Source organism: Cyphomyrmex costatus, unplaced genomic scaffold (genome assembly GCF_001594065.2).
Source record: "Cyphomyrmex costatus isolate MS0001 unplaced genomic scaffold, Ccosl1.0 scaffold43, whole genome shotgun sequence".
Classification (NCBI taxonomy): Eukaryota; Metazoa; Arthropoda; class Insecta; order Hymenoptera; family Formicidae; genus Cyphomyrmex; species Cyphomyrmex costatus.
In genome coordinates this window covers 1,646,493-1,670,227 of record NW_017278534.1, presented here as the reverse complement: position 1 = coordinate 1,670,227, position 23,735 = coordinate 1,646,493, and the positions used below count along the sequence as shown (strand labels likewise).

General features: G+C 36.1%; 4 protein-coding genes across 5 annotated transcripts; 2 read left to right on the top strand and 2 right to left on the bottom strand.

Annotated features, from left to right (window-relative positions):
* Positions 1–3,211: 3,211 nt before the first annotated feature.
* On the bottom strand, positions 3,212–8,049 carry LOC108777333 (zinc finger protein 346). 2 transcript variants are annotated; one of them, XM_018544184.1, is made up of 8 exons: positions 7,700–8,049; positions 4,789–5,241; positions 4,635–4,708; positions 4,337–4,489; positions 4,152–4,246; positions 3,678–3,991; positions 3,519–3,584; positions 3,212–3,428 (listed from the first exon to the last, which is right to left on the bottom strand). In XM_018544184.1, exons 1-8 carry the CDS (start codon positions 7,737–7,739, stop codon positions 3,277–3,279), a joined length of 1,347 nt encoding a protein of 448 aa, XP_018399686.1. In that variant the 5' UTR covers positions 7,740–8,049; the 3' UTR covers positions 3,212–3,276. The 2 variants fall into 2 exon arrangements, with proteins under 2 accessions (XP_018399686.1, XP_018399685.1); XM_018544183.1 differs by having other exon boundaries at positions 3,519–3,587; positions 7,700–8,046.
* Positions 8,050–8,187: 138 nt separating this feature from the next.
* Positions 8,188–10,423, top strand: LOC108777334 (UPF0415 protein C7orf25 homolog). The gene is made up of 4 exons (XM_018544185.1): positions 8,188–8,439; positions 9,146–9,578; positions 9,712–10,238; positions 10,323–10,423. The coding sequence occupies exons 1-4, from the start codon at positions 8,284–8,286 to the stop codon at positions 10,407–10,409; spliced, it is 1,203 nt and encodes a 400-aa protein (XP_018399687.1). The 5' UTR covers positions 8,188–8,283; the 3' UTR covers positions 10,410–10,423.
* A 125-nt stretch (positions 10,424–10,548) lies between these two features.
* LOC108777301 (tetratricopeptide repeat protein 12) lies at positions 10,549–14,157 on the bottom strand. Its single transcript, XM_018544140.1, has 6 exons — positions 13,923–14,157; positions 13,210–13,229; positions 11,420–11,540; positions 11,159–11,359; positions 10,688–11,080; positions 10,549–10,619 (listed from the first exon to the last, which is right to left on the bottom strand). The coding sequence occupies exons 1-6, from the start codon at positions 14,032–14,034 to the stop codon at positions 10,549–10,551; spliced, it is 918 nt and encodes a 305-aa protein (XP_018399642.1). The 5' UTR covers positions 14,035–14,157.
* A 1,142-nt stretch (positions 14,158–15,299) lies between these two features.
* Positions 15,300–22,900, top strand: LOC108777401 (uncharacterized). Its single transcript, XM_018544273.1, has 3 exons — positions 15,300–15,522; positions 21,791–22,009; positions 22,349–22,900. Exons 1-3 carry the CDS (start codon positions 15,450–15,452, stop codon positions 22,528–22,530), a joined length of 474 nt encoding a protein of 157 aa, XP_018399775.1. The 5' UTR covers positions 15,300–15,449; the 3' UTR covers positions 22,531–22,900.
* Positions 22,901–23,735: the final 835 nt, after the last annotated feature.

Below are 23,735 nucleotides of genomic sequence, written 5' to 3'. Positions count from 1 at the left end.
TCGAGACGAATTCCACCGAAATGCGGGACGGACGATTAATGGCTTTATACGTTCCTTAAAATCTCCGCCGCGTCACAGATTAATTTGTGTTTTTTTCCTTTTGCTCCGCCGGTTTCGAAATTGAACCGTGTCATCGTGCTTTAATCATTCGACGAGAGGTTCGCACGAGTAAAGAGTCACAAAACAGAGTCCCCTTTTCTTAAGAATTCCATTTGTGCTTGTGGAGCTAATAAGTGCCTTACGTGAACGTGTTCGTGTATTATTGCATAATCAAGATGTCGTATTTCCCGTATAAATATTGGCTTTGGCAAAAATAAAAGTTAAAATGCATGTTGAATGTAAGGAGAGAATAACGAAGTTCTTCTAGGAAAAATTGGAACAAATACAAAAGTTTTATATTTCATTGTCTCAGTTTTTGCTTCCTATATGGTAAGAATAATTTTGCTAAAAGATTTTAAATTTTGCTGGATACAGTGTTTTGAAAATAATTTTATTGGATCATCAAAATAATTATGTTGAAAATAAAAAGTAATAAGCAATGCTATAAAAAATTTTGATTCTCTATAATAATCAGTTTAAGTTTTTAATAAAAATTTTTTTTTGATAGTCTCTAAAATTTTTCAGATCTGTGCAAAATTTTAGGTCTTTTAGCAAAATCATACTTTCCGTATAAGAAGCTTCGTTTACGCTTCTGCCATTCTCCTCTTGCATTTGATTTACGCTACGTTTTTTATTTTCAGAATGCCTATCATAATCATTGGTTTTTCGAGAACTGTAATGCGTTCTCAGAGCTGGAGATTAGAGATGACATTTCAGTATAGTTGAGGGCACATTCCATGCTTGAATAGCAATAATAATATAATCTAACTATAAATATCTGTTATCAATAATGTAGTGATACGGTTTCTCGAAAAATCATCGGTCACGAATATCACGATATGCGGATGTTTAGACGAATATATATCCGGTTATTCGCGCCATTCATGCGTTAATTTATGACTTTGAAATAAGGAGAAAATAAGGAGAAAATTAATGATGTGAGCTAATATTTTCACTAGAAAATTTATAATTTCATTGGTTAACATCGAGTAAATTTACTCACTTTTGTAATTTTTATCTTGTTTCGAAGTATATACAATCAACCCCTAAGGGTGCGTTTCAAAATATAACTATACAATAACTAACACTCCTTTAAATTCTTCGAAATAGAATTTTATTCTAAAACGTGAAAATTTTTCATACAGCATAGATCTCCAAGACACGTCCTAAAGATGTTTGAAAGGTGTCTCTACGTGCTAAAAGCGTTCCTTGAACGTCCATTGTATGAATAAGTGTGTTGTATGGACTGAGTCAGTCTTGAAAAAGAATGACTCGATTTTCAATTTTTAAGAGTGAGGTACATTCTAGAAGTTTCAGAGAGTTTTTACATCACGTTAAATATATTATAGAATTTTGGTTAGTTACATTTTGGAATCGCTCAAAAGTGACTTCGCTTTCGGGCTGTAAAAAGGTGGGAGAACCGGCGTGATCTGTGCATGGGAGACGAAAGAACGGAAAAAGGGACACATCGATCGGGAAGTAGGTGGACGTGGTGTGGAAAATAAAAACGAGATAGGCGCAGCGTTACACGTGAAATGCACGGGTCATAAAAAATCCGAAGCGCAGGTATAAACCGGCCGATCTACAAGTCCGCGCACGAGGTCGATCCTAATCTCGCGCTGCTCGCATGGCAGTCCAACGCACGGAAAACCAAAAAGATACCGTCAAGAAGAGGAGAGCGGGGACCCGCTAAATTGCCGGGATTCGTTAGAAAATCGCCGGTATGCGGTGCCTCACGCATCCAGGGTGGGAAGGGGGGACCCAGGGAAGATATTAGAGCCTCGCAGGAATTTCGAGTACATCGCCCGCGGCATCAAGATTTCTCAACCCTCTCGGCTCTCGTTCGCCATGAGAATCGGTAAGAATTCACGGTAAATTCGAAAATCATGTTGATACCAGCGATGCCCGCCACGCCGATCGCAATAATCCAGGACAAGTTATTTATTCACGAATAGTGCGTTTGATTGATTTTCTCCGCGACTTCTTGTGATTTCAAAGCGATTTCGATTTTTTATAAATTTGATTCGAAGTGATTTCGAACGATTTCGTACGCTCTCAAGTTTTCATTTTATGTTTAATTTTCCATTTGACATTATTAACTACGTAACTTCAATGTATTTCTTAAAGATTTGATGTTGAAATGACTTGAACTGAATAGTTTTTATTTAACTTGATTTCAAATTGATTTCAACGATGAATGCTTGACTGATCGCGTGAGTGAATAGTCCCTCGATCGAGGATTTCTGTAATATAAATGTTCCCATTTGTTCTCCTTGTGTTTTGAAGGCCACTCGTTTCCTCCGCTACCATTTTTGGACGCCTATCATAAACGTCGTACTGCTGCCTGGTACTTCATTGTTGATTCATGCTTTACACCGACGTTTTTATTTCCGCCGCCGTTCTATAAGAGACACATTCGTCGCAGGCGACTGACAATAAAAAGATACGAGAAACGTCGTTCCACCGTACGTAGCTTACGAGGTAATTAATAGAAACGAGAGTTTAGCTCGTTCGCTCGTCCATAAACTGCGACGGAATGTCACAAAAGAGAAAGAGGGAGAGAGAGCGAGATAGAGACCGAATGACGCATAAATTTCACGTTGTGCCGCCGCAAGTTGCATATACGCACCCTCACGCGAGGATCCCGCGAATCTTGCAACGCTGTCGCATGGTTCGAGTTAATGATCTCGGTAATTGAATAAATGCGGAAGGCAATTAGTTGCGGCGCCGAGACGCGCTTTAATGAGCTGCTGTCTAAATCACCGCGCTCGACTTACTGCAAATTTAATCTAGAGTTAATCGGCATTTAATTTAAATACTCGCCTCGCGTAACTAACAGACTTATGTTTCTCATCAGTCGCACCCATCAGACGCTCGATCTAACTTCGCGTTAATTCGCAATATTCGGCCGTCCGCGGTCTAATTAGATTCGCCGATAACTTGGAGGTCACGTGTACCGAGAGATGTAGCCACGCAATTTTTATTCAATCCACTGTCAAACAAAGCAGAATTTATTACGCTTAACTCAGAATGAATATTGTGTACCTCTTTGTACAACTGTAACGAACAAAGCGCGTACACGTGGTAACAAATGCAAGGTTTAAAGTTGGAAAAACAACAAAAAGAGAATTGCAACGCTGTGGTATTGTATTAGAAAGCAATATCATTGTCACGGTTTTATTTTTTCTTGAATCTGGCTTTCTTTGCCGCCACCGCGGTGTTGGGTGACTTTGGGTTAGCTTGATTTTTGTGTTTCTTGCTTTCGACGTGCTGAGCGAACGTGGTCTCCGAGTTTAACGATAGATTGCATGGTGCGCAGTAATACTGTCCTGCGAAACGAAAAGCAATTGCACCAGCATTAGTTATAAAAAAAACGATGTTTCTTTCCTAATCTTTATATACCGTAATGATTTTTTTACCTGATGGTGTCCGATAAATAGAATAATCTATAGGTTCCGCGATGCTAGACGTGTTCTCGTTTTCAACTGCTGAAACAAAAACGTGAAAATTATTAGTAAGTTAATACGACTGTATATATATACATATATATAAATATGATGTTTATTTTGTTGGCCTACCAGGTTCAGGTATAGGGAGTCCATTGAGCCTGAGCATCTTAAAGTGTCGGGCTCCACGTTTGTGTGTTTCCAACTGATCCTGACGATTAGCTGAGACTCCGCATAAATCGCAACGCAATGGCGTAGGGTACGGTGGTGACGTGTACAATGATGGTACCGCAGCTGGATTCGGCACAGTAGCTATACTATCAGATACAATCGGTGTCACAACCGGGGCGGATTGCATGTCCGTCTGAAAGGCCATTCCAATTCCGAAGCGACCTGTCGAATCCACTTGACTATATTGGTTTTGACTTGACAGCTTCTTTGATGGCCTGTGGATGGCAACTGTCTTATTATTATTACGACAAAAGTAATTGAACTCGATCGTTATGCTTGTTACGCTTGTTACTAAATAAATTAAAATAAAAAAAATCATTACGCTACCGTATCGCTAAGTAAGTATTATTAAAGAGCTTGAATGCAGCTTCGTACCTCGCGCGAGGTCCGCCGTTCGCCGCCCTAATGTGCTTTTTGCCCGCGTAGTGTTGCGTGGCATCAGTTTGCGACGTAAACCACGTTTTGCATATCTAGCAATGTAGATTGTATGCGAGGTACATTAATATGCGATTTACGTATGTAAATACATAACTGTAGACGAAACATTGTAGGCCTCTTACATCACAGTAGTTTTGCCAGTCGTTATTGGTCGTACTGCTCACTTGGCCGTCTTCCGTTTTCTGTTTTTTAACGCTCTGATTGAGAAACATCGATACTTTTTTCTGATGCGGTTTGCCGTCATAGTGTAGTTTCGCTTGTAACGTAGAGTTCATCTGCAAAATACGATATAGCCTCGTCGATATATAATGTTAATAATTTTATCGACACGAGATCTACGGTCACAGAATTAGTCTCGAAATAAAACTGAATTATAATAAAGAAAACTCTCTAATTTTTCGATTATCAACTGGGTCTTACGACTGCATTGCACAGATCACATTTGAGCGGTTTCATCAACGCTGATAATTCCCTCTGTGCGCTCGCCACTTTCTCTGAGAAATATATACATAGAAATTACACACATTAATAGTTTATTTTTCATTATTTTCAATTTAAAAAATTCTCTAATTACCTGCGTCCTGTGCTGGATCTATAAACTCGTTTTTGCGTTTGTAAAAGTTTTTGCTCTTGTTCTTTATTGTTCCTACTGCGGGAGATGCTACTGGCGCAGTAGCTGAACCCTTGTAAGTCGGATCATACCATGGGGTATAAATTTCCGAAATATCACTATCGGTCGGTATCCACCACGGAGGCTGGGTTGACTGCTGTCCAGGAGTTTGCGGTTGCATTGTTGGATGTAACATGTATGGACTTGGTGGAATGGAGTTCGCCGGGAACGTTCCATCAGTCGCAACCGCCACCGGGGTGACTATCATCATGTTCTCGCTTGTTGCCGGTTGCGTCGTTGTTGATTGTGCATTGCTGTTTGAGGATTTGTTTGCAGAAGATAGCGGTGGCGGTGGCGGAGGAGGCGGTGGTGGCGGTGGCGGCGGTGGCGGAGGTGGTGGCAGAAAGCTTTCGAGTCCTGTTACGAGAGAGAGAAGATGGTAAATCAAAATTTCTAAGTCATCTTTGTGCTTATAAAAGAGAAAGAAGGGGATCTTCGACCGGTATACAGTGATATCTATATTTTTTTCATTTTAGGACGCACAGGAATTTGTAAAAAGAATCGAAACTTACAAATCATGTGACACCCCGCAGTTTCACAGCGGGTAATTTATGACATCATTGTCATTCTTATATTGTGAAAACATTTTTTAGTGTCCTACAACTTGGTCAACTTAATTATTAATTCTGCAGCGATACGCATGTTTATAATTTGTATTCTATTTGTGTATCTATATACTTATTTTTGTCAACTAATACCACATTTTTTACTGTTATAACTTAATTGTAAAGTATTGTGAGATGACGAACAAAGAGAGACTAAAAGGAGCTTCTTTAACTTTCGTCATTGGTGTTGGACATGTTTATTAGCGTTCGGATTTACAGTGTGTTATTTTTATCATCAAAACCCTACCGATTCGTCAAAATTTCACAGCGCAGCGACCTATGAAATTTACAATCGTGATAATGATCGTGGACTGATGATACGCTTTCGGCAAGAAACATATAGATAAGTCAGACGGCGCCGTTAAAAGGAGATGCCTATCGCGCTCTTACAATTTATAGAGGAATCGTATTTAATTGCACGCGCACGCTATATAAACGTCGCGTTAATTCGCGCGGCTGGCTGATGCAAAGACCTACGACATTATGCGATAATACATCTCACGCCCAGACAGCAGCGATACATATTTAGCTTATCACACGTTGTTGCGCTGCAGTGCTGACGTAATTTATTTTAACATCCGTTTTACGTATGTAGCAGCTCCGTGTCATCAGTGTTACTCACACAAACATAGTATTCATAATCAAGTCTTATTTCAAGGTAAGTTCTTATCACAAGTATGCGTGAAGATGTTATATATGATTTTGTAATGGACTCGTGATATCTTAAGATTGTAATTAAATGATTTTAAATATAAAAATCGACTATACTGATAAAAATTTTTCTAAATTTTTGTACATTTTTCAAAAATATTGAAAAGTTTATATTCTGTGAATTTTTCATATAAGTGAATTTTGAAATATTAAAATTTCATATTTTCTAAATTTCCGTATTTCTAAAAACATAACAAACTTTTTCAAATTCTATAATATTTTATTAACAATCGTATAGAATGCAAAATTTTATAATTAGAATATTTTAGAATTCACATATACGAAAATTTCTAGAAAATATATAGTTTTTCTTAGTTCTTCTGAAAAATTTCGAATTTGTATAAAAAATTAGAGAAAATTAAAAAATATATATATAAAATTATTCAAAAATTCTGAAAAATTTTTTAATTTATATAAAAATTTTTATATCAAGATAAATATACTAGTCATATAAACAAACTTAAACTTGTATCACACTATGCATTAGAAATTAAAGATTACAATTGGAGATTAGAATTTAATCAATCAAAATGAATTCTAATTAAAAATTTTAATCTCCAATGCATAATGTAACATGGGCTTTAGCCTCATTTCTTTATCAATATATATTAACTTAATCTTGGTTTAACTTATTCATCTTTTTCTATAAATTCTTAAAGCTAGAAAAGGATAAAGAGTAGGTCAAACCGAGATTAAAGTTTAATCTACATATAGTAGAAATAGATATTATGTGATCATACTGATTATGTAATCAGTATACAAATTCTGTTCATGACAAAATATGTTGATCATATTTGCTTTAGGAATATTTTACTTTGAGAGAATCAAGTGTTTTTTATTAAAAAAAAAAACTGACAAACTATTCCACGGTTAATAATTAGAAAATTACATAATTTCAAACATTATAACACAATATTTTGAATATCAGTATTGTGATTTCGTTTATACATATATTTGCACTTGATATTACCTTCGGTTTGTTTTTTTTTTTTTTCTTTACAAAAACATGCTCCAAAGTCAAAATATCAACCGAATACTCATTTTACAGAATCAACAAAACGGTCGTAAATACAGTTTAAATTTCGTTCGAGCATAATAGAAAACCAAGTGATAGATTAGATCTGCCATAACGTAGCATTAAGCGATCGCATGTACATTGCGTGACCCATGTACTCTTTGACGTGCGGTGCTCATCACAATTTACTCGTCAACATACACACATACATGATAATTGTCTCGTCCGGCGAGTCACGATCCAGCGGTTTCGGAGCTTCAAATAATGCCGATTACAACAGAGATCGTGCGCTAATTGAGATAATCTTTCAAATCTACGGAACCACGTCCCGAGAATCGACGAAACATCCCCAGTAATTACTTCCTTCTTTTATTTTTAGCATCGGATCCGCGTTGTCGTTACAGATTGCACGTTGTTGCAAATAAGCGAACGAATTTGTCGTTGCGAGGGGAAAAGATCGTTTCGAGGGTGACACATGACTCACCTGGCACTTCTGGATTCTCTATGACTTTGGTGCTGGACATTTTCCTGCCTCTGCGAAGATTATATTCCAACCCGTTATATCGTTTCTGTCGAGCTCGACGGAGGATCTTCGCTGCGGCTCACGTGGAGGTCGCGATTCCGCGCCACTGCTTCCTCCTCGTCGTCGTCGTCCTCGTCGTATCCGTTGATGTCGTTTCGTGCGCGTCACCGTTCCTCGTCGCGTAACGGCACGTAACGTCACACCGGACACACTGTGTCTCGCACGTCGACATCGACTGTCGCTTGTCCAGAGCAAAAAGTTTGGTGAGGTTAATTCAGCGAGTTTGACACAAGCCACGAGCCGACGACATTACGCGAACGCGTGATATCGACCCACGACGCAAGATGGCTGCACGCATCGTGCATCGTCATGTATGCCGCGCGGAATCGCCGGGATCGAGACTCTGTTCCAAGTGCTCCATGCAATTATTCCAAAGTCCGAGTGCTTCGACGACCTGACTGCCCGTTGCGTATGATGGTGAAGAAGGTTCGATTTTGCTGACTGGTACGGTTAACCACCCACAAGTTCACCAGTTCATCAGAACGATGGACGACGAAATAGACGACGAGCTGCTCCAGGGTTTCGAGGAGAAAATCGCCAGTGGCTACAGCATGATTGGGCGGTTAAAGCTCATGGATAAGATCGATGGGATTGATAAATTGATACGGAAGATTCAGCAAGAGATAAAATTTCTGGAGAAGGTAAAAGAGATACTAATTAAATTTCGTGTAGAAATCATGGGAGAGAACATGGATGATTTCTAACAATTAAAGACACACCTGACTGAGCTGACACAGAGTAACAGTGAATCCTTATTATTTGATAACGTTAAATAAAGATGAAATGATCATTACAGCTTGGTTTTATCAATATCAAAATTAACTTTAATATATCTTAGTTCAATTTATTCTATACTTTTTTTTAATTCTTAAAATTCTCATTTAAAAAATTGGGAAAAGTTAGCCTCACATTTGTGAAAACTTTATCTTTCTAAAAATTAGAAAGATTTCAATAATTGTAAGATTAACTTCAATCTTGAAAGAAAAAGATAAACAGTAAGTTAAATCGAAATTAAAGTTAACCTCAAATTAAAATTAATTGATAGAATCTAGGACTGTTCGTTTTAGTCAAACTTCTTGTACGATTCAACTTTCCTCATTTTCTTTTCACTGAATAGAAAAATAATAGATGAACTATGTACACATTTAGCTAAAAAGAAATCTCTTCTTATATCTCTTGAAATGTATCTTGTGTCTCTTGTTAGAAAGCACCAGAATGTTTCTAACGAATCTATTGCAATCTGGAGTAATAGTTTCACAGTTAGGAATTAATTTTTCTCCATCTGGCAGAGTAGATTTTCAGCATGACAAATTAACAGATTAATAACTTGATGCTTTTCTTACAAAGGTACAATGTATGGGAAACTTGAAGAAAAAACATCTTCAAAGCTCGAATCTGACTCATCTCGATGCTATGGTGGCTCGATTATCCTATGCAAAGGATCCCATCAGTGTAATGAGACCATTCAAGTATCAGAAATCACGTCTGGAAGTTGATATAGTATGTAATAATGGCGCTTCATGGGTGAAGATTATAGCAAGAAACGCTAAAGCATTAACTCTGATATCTCTTGGCAATGGAGAATACGGACAGAAATCTGTTTTGGACCAAGCCAATTCGTACCTTGTATGTAGCAAGTGTCATCTGCATCATTATAGACCACCAGATGTGATATTTCATTTTGCTTATGGCGTAGAGATTCCGCTGGCCTTGCAATTGGAGCAAATGGGTATTATAGTGGAAGGAGATAGGATAGATACAAACGACGAGAACTTAAACAGTCAGTACAATTTATCTCTGATAAATGTTTAAAGAAAATCAACTATGTATATTGTGTATATATATATATATATATATATATCATATAAAAATAATTTGTATACTTATTGTTTAATGTTTTTTTTTGGAGGTAGAACAAGATGAACTGGATTTCTCCAAAGGATCTACAAGCAATTCTGAAAAGGATTTAGATGTGGATTTTCAATCGTTAAATACGTCTGTATTGTCAACTGAAATCAAACTTTTAAATCTCGATGTATCGGCACTTTTGGCTTATGTTACGAATATGGCTAATGGATATAATAATTACGTTTATCGGGAACCATTACTTACGCAACAAGCAGAAATGGAAAGAAAACGTCCCATAAAACCGATTCTAGAAAATTTGTTTCGGGACAAAGAACTTATAATCTGCCGGACAGCATATAACAATTTTATGAATATCATCGATGTTATCGGTGGTCCGAATGAAACGCAGCGTGCGCAAGAATTATTAAAGAGAGTCCGAATCGTTGACGATGTTACCACTGGTCGGATTATGGAGCTCCGCTTGGGCGGTAAAATTAAAGATCGATCGCGATTGATTTTTGCAACGGGCGAAAGTATGAAAAGCATTACAGTTTCTGCTAATGAAGGGTTTGTAAGAGCGGCACGCATGCAGGTGAATATATTCAGCATATAAAATTGTTTTACTGTTCATTGATATATAATGTGAGCAATATTATAGATATTATATTTTTTTCAGGGCATTGAGTGTACAGTTTTCTTACATGAACCACGATCTCTATCAGAAGTTAAAGAAGGTAACGCAACAAGTATAGAGTTATCTTGATATTATTCAGAATATCTAGGCAATCATAAAAAAAATATATACTAGTATTAAGCATTTCTATTTTGTTAATTTATTGTATTAATTTATATATTTATATTCTACAGTATAAGACGATATTTATATGTTATTTCTGAAGAAGCTACTGTATTTCATCATTGATTATCTGAACGTTGAATTTGTTAAATTGAAGCTCCATATTTTCTTGAAATTCTGCAAAATATAAAATAAATTGTTATTACATAAAAAGCAATGTGTAAGATTACAATATTTAATAATACCATCGATAAATTTGTTGAAATGAGGATTTCTTTCTTTGGCCATCTGTATACATTCTTTACTCTTCTCCCTGTTTCTGAGATACATGTAACATTTAGCGCTGTTCAAGAGAGCTTTTAAGTTTGACTCGTTCAGTTTTAACGTCCACTCGCAGTCGTGCAAGGCTTTTTCGAATAATCCGAGATTCATATGTGACAACGCGCGATTATTCCACAATACAGAAGAGTCTTTACGTTGTTCTAATGCTTTGCTGTAATAAGTCACGGCCTTCTCGTAATCGCCTTCTTTAAATGCACCGTTTGCGATTCTCTTCAACGTTTCCGCCCGTTCATTTCTAATTTTACGTTCTTCAGCTCGTTTTTTAGCATCGTTTTCTACACTCTTCATGAATACCTCTGTTTATTATAAATCGCATAATTTATAATTTATCGTTGAATAGACAAAACAATAAAATAATATGTATATAAATGTACCTTGCGACATTTTGTTTGGATCATTTGAATCATGTTCCTTTGACGGATATTTATTAATTACTGATCTATCAGTTTTAACTTTTACCTCGCCGTCTCCATAGACTTCTTTTTGAACACTTTGTTTTAACATTTCATCAGCTAACTTTTTCCCGCATTCTTGCTCTTGTTGATCGGAAGATGATAAATTTTTCACAATTTTTTCTTAAATGAAAAATTTTATTGATACAAGTAAATCTGCGATATAATCACTGTCATACTTACCTACTTCAGTGACACGATGCATGAAATTTTGAAACTCTTCTTCTGTTACATTTCTATCAGGGTTTAAATTATTAACAATATGATTTCCCTGTTCGATTTTATCACAATTTATTTTATTCTTCTTATTCATATCCATTCTTTATGTAAAATCGTAGGAACAATTGCAAAAACATTTGCGCTATAAGGAAAAGCGTCACATTTGCTTCCAAGGAAACCGCTATATAACAGAATTGCTCAGAGTTGCTATGGTTTGTTACGCTACATATCTACTATGGCTGCTTTCTTTTTAACACAATTGGCACTTCTGACAAAGTCAACAACGTCGTTTTCCATTTATAATTTTTTTTTTAATTTAATCACGCTTCGATTATGTTGGGAAAGAGAGTCGGGGTGTGTTTAAATGTTATTTTGAGCGCATACATCAGAACGCATCCGCAAATCAATTTAATCCATTCGTAATACACAAAGGTACTTTCCAGCAAGAGACACAGTGATTCAGTAGGTCTATTTGCATTGCTTGCACTTAACATCTTCGTTCTCTCTTTTTTCAACATTTGAATATATATCCTGTTTTAAAGACAAACATTTTTGGGGATTTCAAGCGATAAATCTATAATATTTTTGCCAATGTTAAACAAAGATGAAATAATCACTGTGTTACACCGTGTATTTTACTGGAAAATAATTTGAAAAACACATCAATTGAGAAATCTTGAGCTAAGAGTGGAAGCACAGAGTTTTGCGTAACAAAAAATAATACATAAGGCATAATAAAATCAACCAGAATCTTTTATTTCAGACATAGAATTATTATGACAATAGATTAATGAAGGATTTTTTATTTGTTCAGTTTCTATTATATGTTAAGCAAAAATCTGTGCTCTGGCCTTCATTATATATTTTGTAAAGTTAAGTATTAAAAATTCGCACACACTGGTCGCACTTGGTGGTCTATTCAATTATAGCAAACTATTCAAGTGTTAATTTGTGTCGATTTCTGTCTCTTAAAAAGGAAGCAGCCTGTTATATTATGTATATGTAAATCGTTCTTAAGATCAGTTCCATCTTCAGATAAATGACAACTATGTGAAAATTCATCTAATGAATAGAAGAAATAGCGAAAGGCAGAGAAAACGAGAGTACAATGCAAGTGAGTTGAAATGTATCAAAAAGTGAAACTCAGTCATAATGTATCTATTATCAAATTATCACATAAACAAAATACATACTACATAAATAATGATAATGTTGAGTGTACATGTAGATTTTAAAATGAATTACGATTTACAGTTTTATTATAAAATAGCAAGATTATGCAACATAAACATTGAGGGAACAATGATTAAAGATGATTAGTTACTGTATAACAGTTTAGAATTTCAAATGTCATGTATATGAATATGAAAGTGTAATACGTGAGAACATGTAATGATACTTGTATACTCTTTAAGAATTAATGAATCTTAACCACATTAACTGTTTGAATCTTTTCTAGGAGAGAACTCCTTATGATGAGTATTCTTATTTAATGAATGGACTAATATTTGAGGATAAAACTGTTGCGTGGTTTTACTGCTTTCCAAATTCTCAATGTCAATTTCGTCAACTTCTAAAGGATCCATGTCAACATCGTCTTCCACATCTGAAGATATTTCGATCTCATCCTTTATGTAAACTGTACTTAAATTACTATCTTCACTCAAAATTTTCATGATTTTTCTTCTGTCTAAAGGTTCGTTTATTTTGTTGTCTGATGAAGAAGTAAATGGTTTTCCCGCTGTGATCTCTACTTCGTCCATAATACAACGCACTTTCTGGAAAGATAACGGTTTGTTTGTTATTGTGGATAACACACTTGGCCAACTGATCTCGGGATGCGGCGCAAAATCTTTTCTCTTTCGCAGCATCGGGGACATTCTTCGCACTCCTTTACTTGTACTTGGTTCGTTAATATCTATAATACTGATACCGGAATTGCTGGTCTCTAATCGTTGACACAACTCGCTTATGTTAATCTCTTCGTTCTTGGATGTTTCCTGAGAAACTTTGGCTGTAGTTTTGTAAGCGCTCGTCTTCGGAACAAACCTGGTCTGCGGAGTCGTTTTACTCTGTATTTTTACGCTTGTCTCGTGTTCTGAGCTGACACTGCTTCTACCAGGTGAGGTCTTGACTTCCTCCAGTTTCAATCGCGACACCGTCGTCTTCTTCGCGTCGTAGTGCTCCTTGTTATTGGCAACTTCAGACAGCAATGATGGTGGGATGTGTCGAAGCCCGGTGACTTCCAAGGTCTCGGCGAGCTTGAGCAGCCTCCTAACCTCGCTCTGAACTACCTGTATCTCGCCACAATACATGAAATTCACGAGAGTCTTGAGATCGTCGGCCTCGATATCGTGCAGAACGATCATCGGATGCGGATGTTCGTTGGCCAGGAGCAATTTGCGGAAGAAGGAGCTCGAATTGGCCAGGACCATCTTGTGACATTTGAGGATCGTACCATCCTTACAGGCCAGGGAGAGATCGACGAAATGCTGTTTCTCATAACAAGTGTCGAGCGAGCCTACCATGTGCGCCGGAAAGCTCTGCCATTTGAAGCTCAGCACAGAATCCTCCTTCATTGTTACGCTTTTAAGTCAACTCTTCAAGTCAGAGATCTCGTAAGCAGGCGACGCGGAGTGTTCGTTTATTAGCGGCGTTTAACAACAGTACTCGCCATGATAATGATACCACGTGCCGCTGTTGTCGTGTTGGTCGTGCATTGTCGTCAGACGACGTCACGACGAAGCCATTCAAAGATGGGTATGGAGATATCGGAGTTGGGGATGAGACGACAATGTTAGATTGTAGGAGTGAATTTTTCCAGCGGGACTTTTCGTACGCATGCGTGAGCACATCACTGGCTGCCGTACGAAATCACGTGATAATTTCCTCCATTTTCCCGTTCCATTTTTGACAGATTCGTATTTAGCGGCGTGCACTGCTTTCAAGCTTCTCAAATCCATATAAATATATGTACGGATATTAACTTTTAAGTGTATTAAACATCCTCATTTTATCTCTATAATTATATTATTTTATATAATAACATTTATAGAGTTAAATTTACATATTCTATGAAACAGAGTAATGTAGTGAACTTTTTATAAGACTTTTATAAGCAACACTTTTTTTTCCTCTTTCAGAACAAGAGTTATTTTTAAGATAATTATATGTGGCCACTTATTTAATTTTTATATTAATTGTCATCAAGTTATAATATTAAGTCTAATCACAAAACCAAGAAATTACAAATCTTGCTCAATTTAATTTAACTATATATTAAAATAGCCATTAAATCATAACCAGAAAAACATAAATTTTACATTATCATGAAATTAAGTGGACTATTTATATATGTAAATTAATAAAAAATGAATGCATTCAGAGAGATGCTAGTGCTATTTGTGCCATTTTATCTTTATTTTACGTTTAGTGAACGTTAAAAATGGAACGAGGAGCACAAGAATTTCGAAATTCCCGCAAATTTCGGAGCGTTCGGCTCGAGATATCGAAGCGTCGAAAGTCGCGAGGTCTCGATCGTGAGGTCTCGATCGCTAACAGGGGCGACTTCTCGACGGTCCAATTGGCTTCGATAATTGCAAATGGTCGTTTAATAACAGATGATTGAACGCGGCGCGCGGCGTGGCATTTATCTGTCAAAAGCGGTGGCGGTCGGCCGACGAACGTTGTGATGCGCCGCCGGCTGATGCGCGTCTGTTGAACCGGCGAGGCGTGGATCCGTGAACGCTTCAAGAGGACGAAGCTCCTACTTTTCCCGGCTCCGGCAACGACGACGGCGGGCGACGGGGACGACGACACGACGGCGGCGACGACGCGGCGGGAGCGAGAGAGCGACAGAGACGGCGAGACGCGCGAGCGTGCGGAGCGGGCGACCTTTGAATAAACGACGCGTACGTTTATTATTATGTGATTGCGGATTGCGCGCAGGTTCACGGCATAACGAAGCGGACGACCGGAAGAAAGCTCAAGGAAAATGCGGAGCACCGACGTTTTCTGCTTTCTCATCGTGGCGACTCTCGCCGTTCTGTTGACGCTCGGTCGTGCAGGTGAGTACGCACATTGGATTTATTCTCGAGTGTGTAGCACCGGGGCAGAAAGAGAGAGAGGGAGAGAGAGAGAGAGAGAGAGAGAGTGTATATCGTGCCAGGCTTGCTGTCTGGCTGGCAAATTAAAGCCCGAGCGAAATTGGTTCGTCCGAGTCAGCCGCCGCCGCAGTCACCCCAGCTTAACCACAATGGTCTTCTTCCGCTCTTTCTCTCTCTCTCTCTCTCTCTTTCTTTCTCCGTCCGCCTCTCGAGCCCATCGTCGTTCTTTCACGAAATCACGGGTCTGAAAGAGCACCCTCTCGGCTGCTACGCGGAATCGTCCAGATCAACCCGCAACACGTGTGACGCTCTCGTGCGCTCTCGTTCTTGCACTTCCGGCGATTCTCCACGCCGAAGAAGAAGCGTCAAAAGTGCGCTTTTCACGCGGCGTGAAATACAATCCGCCGCAACTTATCTTGGGTACTGTCTAAATTCTTCGGAGTGAAATCTCACTCCCCGCAGTGAAAATTGAGCCAGTCTTGTAAACGAGTGGCTCAATTTTCAATCTTTACCTTAGGAACACATAAAAAGTCAATACAATTAAAACGGCTTGATTTTGATCCTTAACGTCGATAAACAGACGGTGAATAGTAAAATTTTGTAATAAAAAAATCGTAATTTTGACTTTTATGACCTTCTCTCGTACCTGGTGTGTTTCTTGGGTAAGAATGAGATTTCGTTCTCCAGAGACTGAGATTCACTCTAAAAGTTTTAGAGAGTAATAGTTATCGACGTTTTTATCCATTTTACTTTTATACTTTATTTTATTTTAAATACTATAGTCGTGTGATTTTTATGCACGAGATACGACTTTTTGCGTTTTGCTGTATTTCAGGAAATACTACCGGCGATAATTTAACAATATCATGCTCGACGATCTGTGAATAGTACGCGCAATATGATAAAAATGTACAATAAATAATTGTCGAGGATCGCGTTAAAAGGTCTCGAGTATAGCTTCGAAAAACGGAGCTCGATGGAAATTTCGTACTTTCTCTATTGACGTAATCACTGTATTTTTTTGTAGATAAAAACACATTGAAGTAAGGAACAAATTACATCACGCTTCGTGTTGTCTCTGTCTATTGAATGTCAAATAAATATATACAACTCGCGTCTCGACGTCTCCATTGAGATTTTTTTCTTCACTCGCTGATTTATCGTCTCTCGTATTTTTTTTTTACGTTGCATTCAGTTCATTACGAAAGCGAATTTGAAATGCTTAGTGTTGCTAGGGTCCCGCCGTTTTTCCCGGACAATTACGACGTCAAAGCGCGAGGAACTCATTTGCGATAAAACATGTTTCTTTAAGGATATATTTTTTATTTCACCGCGAATTTATGGATCTGTGCATCCATACCGATGTATTTCCTTTTTTTTTTATTGCGTGACATAATCGTCGATTGCTTCGGGGTAGAAATCGAACCGTGACGCAATTAGTCTGTTGGTTTGACGCCTTGTCAGTTTATTACGTTGCAATATTGAATTGCGTGCTTTTTGTTGCTAATTGATGTCTACTGGATATTTTTATCTCTTGGATATTTATATCTCTCTCTTGGATATTTATATATTCGCTCAATTCTTTGGAATGGATTCTTACTGTAAAGAATGAAAATTGAGCTAGTCTTGTAAAAGAGCGGCTTAATTTTCAATCTTTAAAAGTTAGATTCCATTTTACTCTTCAGAGTGAAATTCACTTTAAAAGTTTTGGAGAGTACGTGTCACGTAGATGACAAGTATAATGCCACGAGACATTTATTTTTGCATTTCGTATCATATCGTTTTGAGAAAATCTTGATCGTGGCTTTTTCATTTCGTTATTGTCAACATTTCTTAGATATCTGAAGAAAACGATATCTTTGAATTTCTACATTTTTAATTTTTAGTAGATAGAATAGATGGTTTGAAGATATGAGTACAATTAAGTGATAAGTGAGATATTCAAGAACATTGCAAAAAAATTTAATTTTATAAATCGGCTAAATTAATACATAATAAAATTTATGTACTGTTATAAATAAACCTAATAATATTATGTGATCTCATATTTTGATCTAACATTATGATTTTATATTCGTTTAATATATATGAATTTTATTGTGTGTTAATTTATTGTTAAAGAATCTACTTTAGAGCTTGTAACTAATAAGAAAAAAACCCTTGATTTATTAGTCGATTTTTTTACTAGTATATTACATTATAATTAATACTGCACTGAAAAAGAGTTTGATAATAGCTACCAAATGTTTAATAAAATAATGTTAATTGAATGTTTAGCTGGCGTAATCAAAAATAATTTTACTTTTCTTTAAATATTTTTGATTATATTAACAAAACATTTAATTGACATTCACTAAACTTCATTGGCATTTCACTAAATATTTAGTAACTATTACTAAATTTCTTTTTTAGTGTAGTTACCAACAATAGAGGAAGTAAAAATAATGAATTTCAAAACTTCTGAGGTATCCGAGGAATACGTTTTAGTTTCCTTTTACAGACAAGGTTTTGAAGAAAATTATATCTGGGGTGCCATTCCATCTTATCCCACTTAAAAGCAAACATATCTGAGTGCTGTGACTAGTCGATGATAAAGTTTGTTTATCTCGGGAAATCTATTTTCGCCACGTAGAGATTTTCTGGAAACACCTACGACGATTTATCAGTCACGCAGTCGTATACGGATCCGTCGCAATTGGCTTTACGACATGGATGTTTGACGTTGTTTCATCCACTGTCTATTTTTATTGATCGTATATCTGTGACGATCGTATCGTCGCATCACGGATGAAAACGAGACGGCTGGATGATCCAGCGAGCTCATGCACGCCGTTCCACATTGCAACGACTTTATATTAATTTAAATAACCGGCAGATTATATAAGCACGTGCGCGCGAAGAATTCGTCGAAAAGAAAACCGGCGGAACGATATTTGCGTGAATATCGCATGAATATCGTTTGGAGCGTATTTTAGCATCCTCAGTGGAGGGGCCGAGGAAACGCGCGGTTTCCTCCGCCTACTTCGCTCGTACTTTCATTGCACATTTGTTTATTTGAGAGTTACACGTGTACTGCACGTGGCGGGTCGTCCTTATGTATTCGTATATGATAACGGAATAATATACAGAGTTAATAAAACGGAACACCTTGTATACAATCGTGGGTCGAAAATAAGTTTACTCGGCGATACCCCGCAGTCTCGCCAACGTTTTATGTGTTCCCCTCTCATATCTTCTTCCATCTTCTTCCCTAACCAATTTTCTTAAAAGGATGTTCTATATGTATAAAGTACGTACACTTTAGGAAATCCCAAGTGAAGACTTACGCTGTCTTAAGCGGATATTCACGGCTACATAATAAACAAAAAGAATCAGCGAGGGATACCGTGTTACGCATGCACGTGAAATCCTTCGGTGAATTTATGTTTACGTGGCGAAACTCGGTCGAATGAAATTGGATAGTCGACGCGAAATTGAGCGAAAACACGCGAAGAGTATTTCTGTAGCTTTCTTTTCGAGTAACATTTAGTTTTATGGATATCGTCGTATAATGTGAGTTTTCACTCCGGGAATATTGAATTTATGTCGGAAACTGTTTGATATTTTTTTTATCGCATTTTTAAATTTTCTTGCCGTATCAATCGATATTATTTAAAAATCACAGTAACGATAACAACGAATCAATACTATTACATATCTTCTCTTCACGCACATACGAAATTTGCGGAATTGCACCGATTTCGCAATATCAGAATATTTTATTGATTTTTCAATAATTCAAGATACTAACAGCTGTCTGTATCATATACTATAAATATCAGCAAATGTCAGTTATAGTTCTTCTTAATTTAATGTTGCATCTTTGACATTCTAACGAGCAACATTTTTACTTATTTTCTAAACTAATGCTAATAAAGATTTTATAATAATGTTCATTGCTATTATTATCCTGCAGACGAGAATAATTTAGAACTGCTTTGATCTTATTGTTAGATCGAAAGAATGGTTTTACTGAAATATCTAAAAATTTAGCTAGATATAGATCTGAAAATAATTTGAACGCTTTTAAACGTTTATGACAAATGCTACAAAAAGTTTTAACCTTCTAGCAATTTCAATAACCAGTTGGAGTCGGTCTATGTAATTATCTTAATAGTCTAACGCTAATCTTTTCTGTCTAACTCTTCATCTTCAAATTATCGTATATATAATTTATATTATAAATATTTATACCTTCTGCTTACTATTTACATTAATTTATTAATTCATTATACTGATGAATATATTATTCAGATTAGAGGAATTAAATCAGCATTTACTCGTAGCTTCGTTTTTGTCTGCAATTAATATTATATTATATTTACGTTATATATATGCATGTTATTCGGTATGCTCTTTATTGTTAGCATTCAAATAAATTTATTATTATTATTGTCAATTATTCTTAGATTTGTTATCTAATTAAATTTTTTAATACTTTATAGTAAAATTATTCTTTTTCTGTATAATCGCGATGCTTATTCTCAGATAATTGTTTCGATTTTATATTATCGAAGAGAAGATATATAGTTACATAATCCAGGTGCAATCTTAACCCGCGGTAGAAATGTTCTTTTGAGTGGAATTCTCCTTCGTTTCTGAAATACGATTTAACGACGGATTGCCTGCTGTGAGACTTCATAAAAGTGAGATGAACAGACTCTTTGTTCACTCGAACGATTCGATTTTATGACGTTATCGCGGAAAAGTAATCCGTATTGCATGCCGCGAGAATGCAATGAATGGTTCGAATACGATATCTTGTAACACTGAAATCGTTGAAACTCTGCACCGCCGGCGAATCTGCCGGTCTGAATTACGTGATTATATTCAACGAGCTTTACGATCGGGCGACATAAATTGTCGGCATTGTAAAGTTGTACGTATACAGCCGGAGATGCGTAATGTTAATTTTATTCACGAAGGTAAAATCTTGACACACGAGAAATTTTTTTCAACGTAAAATTTCCTTTACGGCGAGCACACGCTATACTTTATTGACGACAATTTATGTAATGACGTGTACATTTCGTGTGATATTTCAACGAGAAAAGCCACGTAGGAGGACGTTATAGAATTAATACAACACCTATTAATACAGTAGCTATTTAAATCAAAAATAAGTCTCATAATACGCTTGACTCAGCCTCAGTGCGGTTAACCCCTTTATATGCTGTTGATAAAACGAATTCATCTCTATTAACTGATTCAGCCAATCATGCGTCACGCGGGCTCGATGGAGTTACGAAAATGTCATTCATCCTCGTGTCTCTTTGTGTCTTCTGTTCTGTATGAGATAATGAATTGTTAGACGGCGATAACGAGACAGATAAGAAACGTAGCGCGTTCGATTAAGTCTCACATGATGCGCGTAATCATCGATTTATATTTATGTGATGTACATGTCGTATTGTCTTGAATTGTGTGACTTTATCTCTTCAAGAAACTTTATCTCTTGAACAAAGCTTTCGAGTGACACGTAATTCTCTTTATTCAATGCTGAATTTATTTATAACATTTTATTGTGTTTTGAAACAATGAATGTTTTTATAGAATGAATGATTAATTGTTTTAGAATAGACTCTCATAGAGTCATCTGTAATAACAGAATGTGAGATTCAAGTCTCACCTTCTTTTCTTGTTTATTTGTTATTACAAAATTGTCACGTTTATAATAAACAATTAAAATTTTATTAAATGTTATCTTAATAATTATAATTTTGAAATGGCATACAGTATTTGAATATTATTTATGTTGCTTTGATGATTACGAGTTGAATTAGCATTATTTTAACTGCGAACGAGCGAAGCGAAGCGAATCTCTTTTTGAACATGACCACTTGTCCTATTAGTTATTATTTTTTTGTAATATCTTTGTAGCTTTTTCAGTAAATATTTATTTTTTGAGACTATTTTAATATTTGAATATATCAATGTGTTGTCGTACCGCTATATTATAAAGTATGACAAATAAATTTTAACAGCAATTTTTCATAAATATTTTATATAAATGTTTCTTTTTTTAAAAAATAGTATTTTGTTTTTTCTTAATTTGTTTGATATGCAATGCGTTGCAGTGTTAAGCGGAGATCTGGCGACTTTACTGAATGCAAGTTGAAAGAATGCTGAACATTTTGGATCGACTTGATAATTCCTTTATTATTAAAGTATTGATGGCGATTTTTTTCAGAGAGCAACGATGATATACGCACATTGAAACCGTGTAACACTTCGGAACTCACCGAGCAGTGTGGTAAAAACCAGAGGTGCAGTGTAGTCAGCAGTGGCAAACAGCTCTGCCAGTGCCAACGAGATTTTAATTTTGTTAATGGTGAATGCATTAGGGTTTCATCCACGACGAACGTCGACGTTACCACCCTCAAGCCAGAGCAGAGGTCCGAGTCAGGAGGTACGTGTACAGCAGGAAATGCAGTAATCTGCTGCTGCAGAACGTTTGTTTGTTCTTCATCGTAAACTTTATCATGAAAAAAAAAAAAATAGAGACACTAGTTCTTCTAACAATCGCTTTTATCATTTTTTGAAGATAAAACCCAATATCCGAATGTATGTATCAGCTATAGACTCGCCTCATGGGCGTCTTAACTCATGATTAGATAACACTATTTAGCTTGCCTATTATTCATTCACTGACGATAAAGAAACAGGAAGAAAAAAACGATTCTCAAAGTTAATCAGTAGCTAACGCTAACATGGTTAGCGAACTAAATTTTCAATCAATTTGATTTAGGTAGCTCCGTAGCCGCTGGTCTACTAATACCCACCTTCCTCATAGTAGTTGGTATACTACTGTACTTCGGGGCGAGACGGTACAAATGGCTACAACGATTTCGGCAGTATCGTCACAATCGTTATGGTAATGTCATAGTCACGAGAGATGACGATGATGACGACGATCCACCGATAGCGTAAAATGTAAGAGAGAAATTGTAAAGATGACACAGGCTGCGTGTTCCAAACAATCGAACTTGAATAGGTGCGGTGTATGCTTGTGTGTTGACAGAACGTACACAGTTACGAGGCTGTAGTGTGGACTTTGATACGGGAATACACACATATATATATATTCGGTTGGTGACGTTTGTTTTGATTCCTTTAGGAATCGTTACCACGTAATTCCGTGCAAGTATCAGCAGGGAAGTACATCTATTAGGTGCACAAGAGGCGAGAGACGAAAATGAATTACGAGGCCAAATGTAAAGATGCACTTGCGCGAGTAATTATGCTTTTATCATTAATCCGAAGATAGATTATATTAAACATCGATTATCAAATCAATGTCGAGGCATACAAACATTATATATGTATATATATATTTTATATAATTATATATAATGATTGTATAATTGCGTATATAATTGTGTAATAATTATATACTTACAATTTCAAGAAATAAAATATTTTTTAATAAAATTGTAACGTTTACTTTATCCATCGAAGTCATAAAAGCATTGTTACTCTCATGCTAGTTGCCGAATCTATATTTATATGTGATGTTGGTTAAGAAATATAAAGCATAATAGACTATATGTTTATGATAATTCTAAGCATTCACTGAGAGCATAATTTTTTACATTGATATTAAAATAAGCTGGTCAGTAAATCTTATGTATACTATTAATAGATGTATAATAATAAGGTGATCGTTTTTTTCATCACCATCCTCGCTATAGCTGGAATTTAGGAAAGTTATATTAAATGTTGTGTCATTATTGTGGATAGGAATAGGATTACGTCTATTCTCTTTTACAATAATATTCGCTAAAGTAATGTGATTAATATGCCGAAATTATCCTTTTTTAAATTTTCTTAAATTACGGCTAATTTTTTGATCTCTATAATAATAATTATTAAATTTAAGCATTGAGAAAGATATTTAAATTTAGGTATTTAATAGTTACTATAAATATTTTTTGCGATTTACAAATAACACAATCTTCTTCTATTGATCCATCACATTACTGATATAAAGTTAGGACAAATACCAAATAAACTATGTATTATTTTTATGTGGATCTAAATTAGTATTTACTTAAAACTGCATTAAATTTGGAATCGATTTATATACTAAAAAGATGTCTTGTTTTTTAAGCTCTTCGACATTTCTATAAATAATA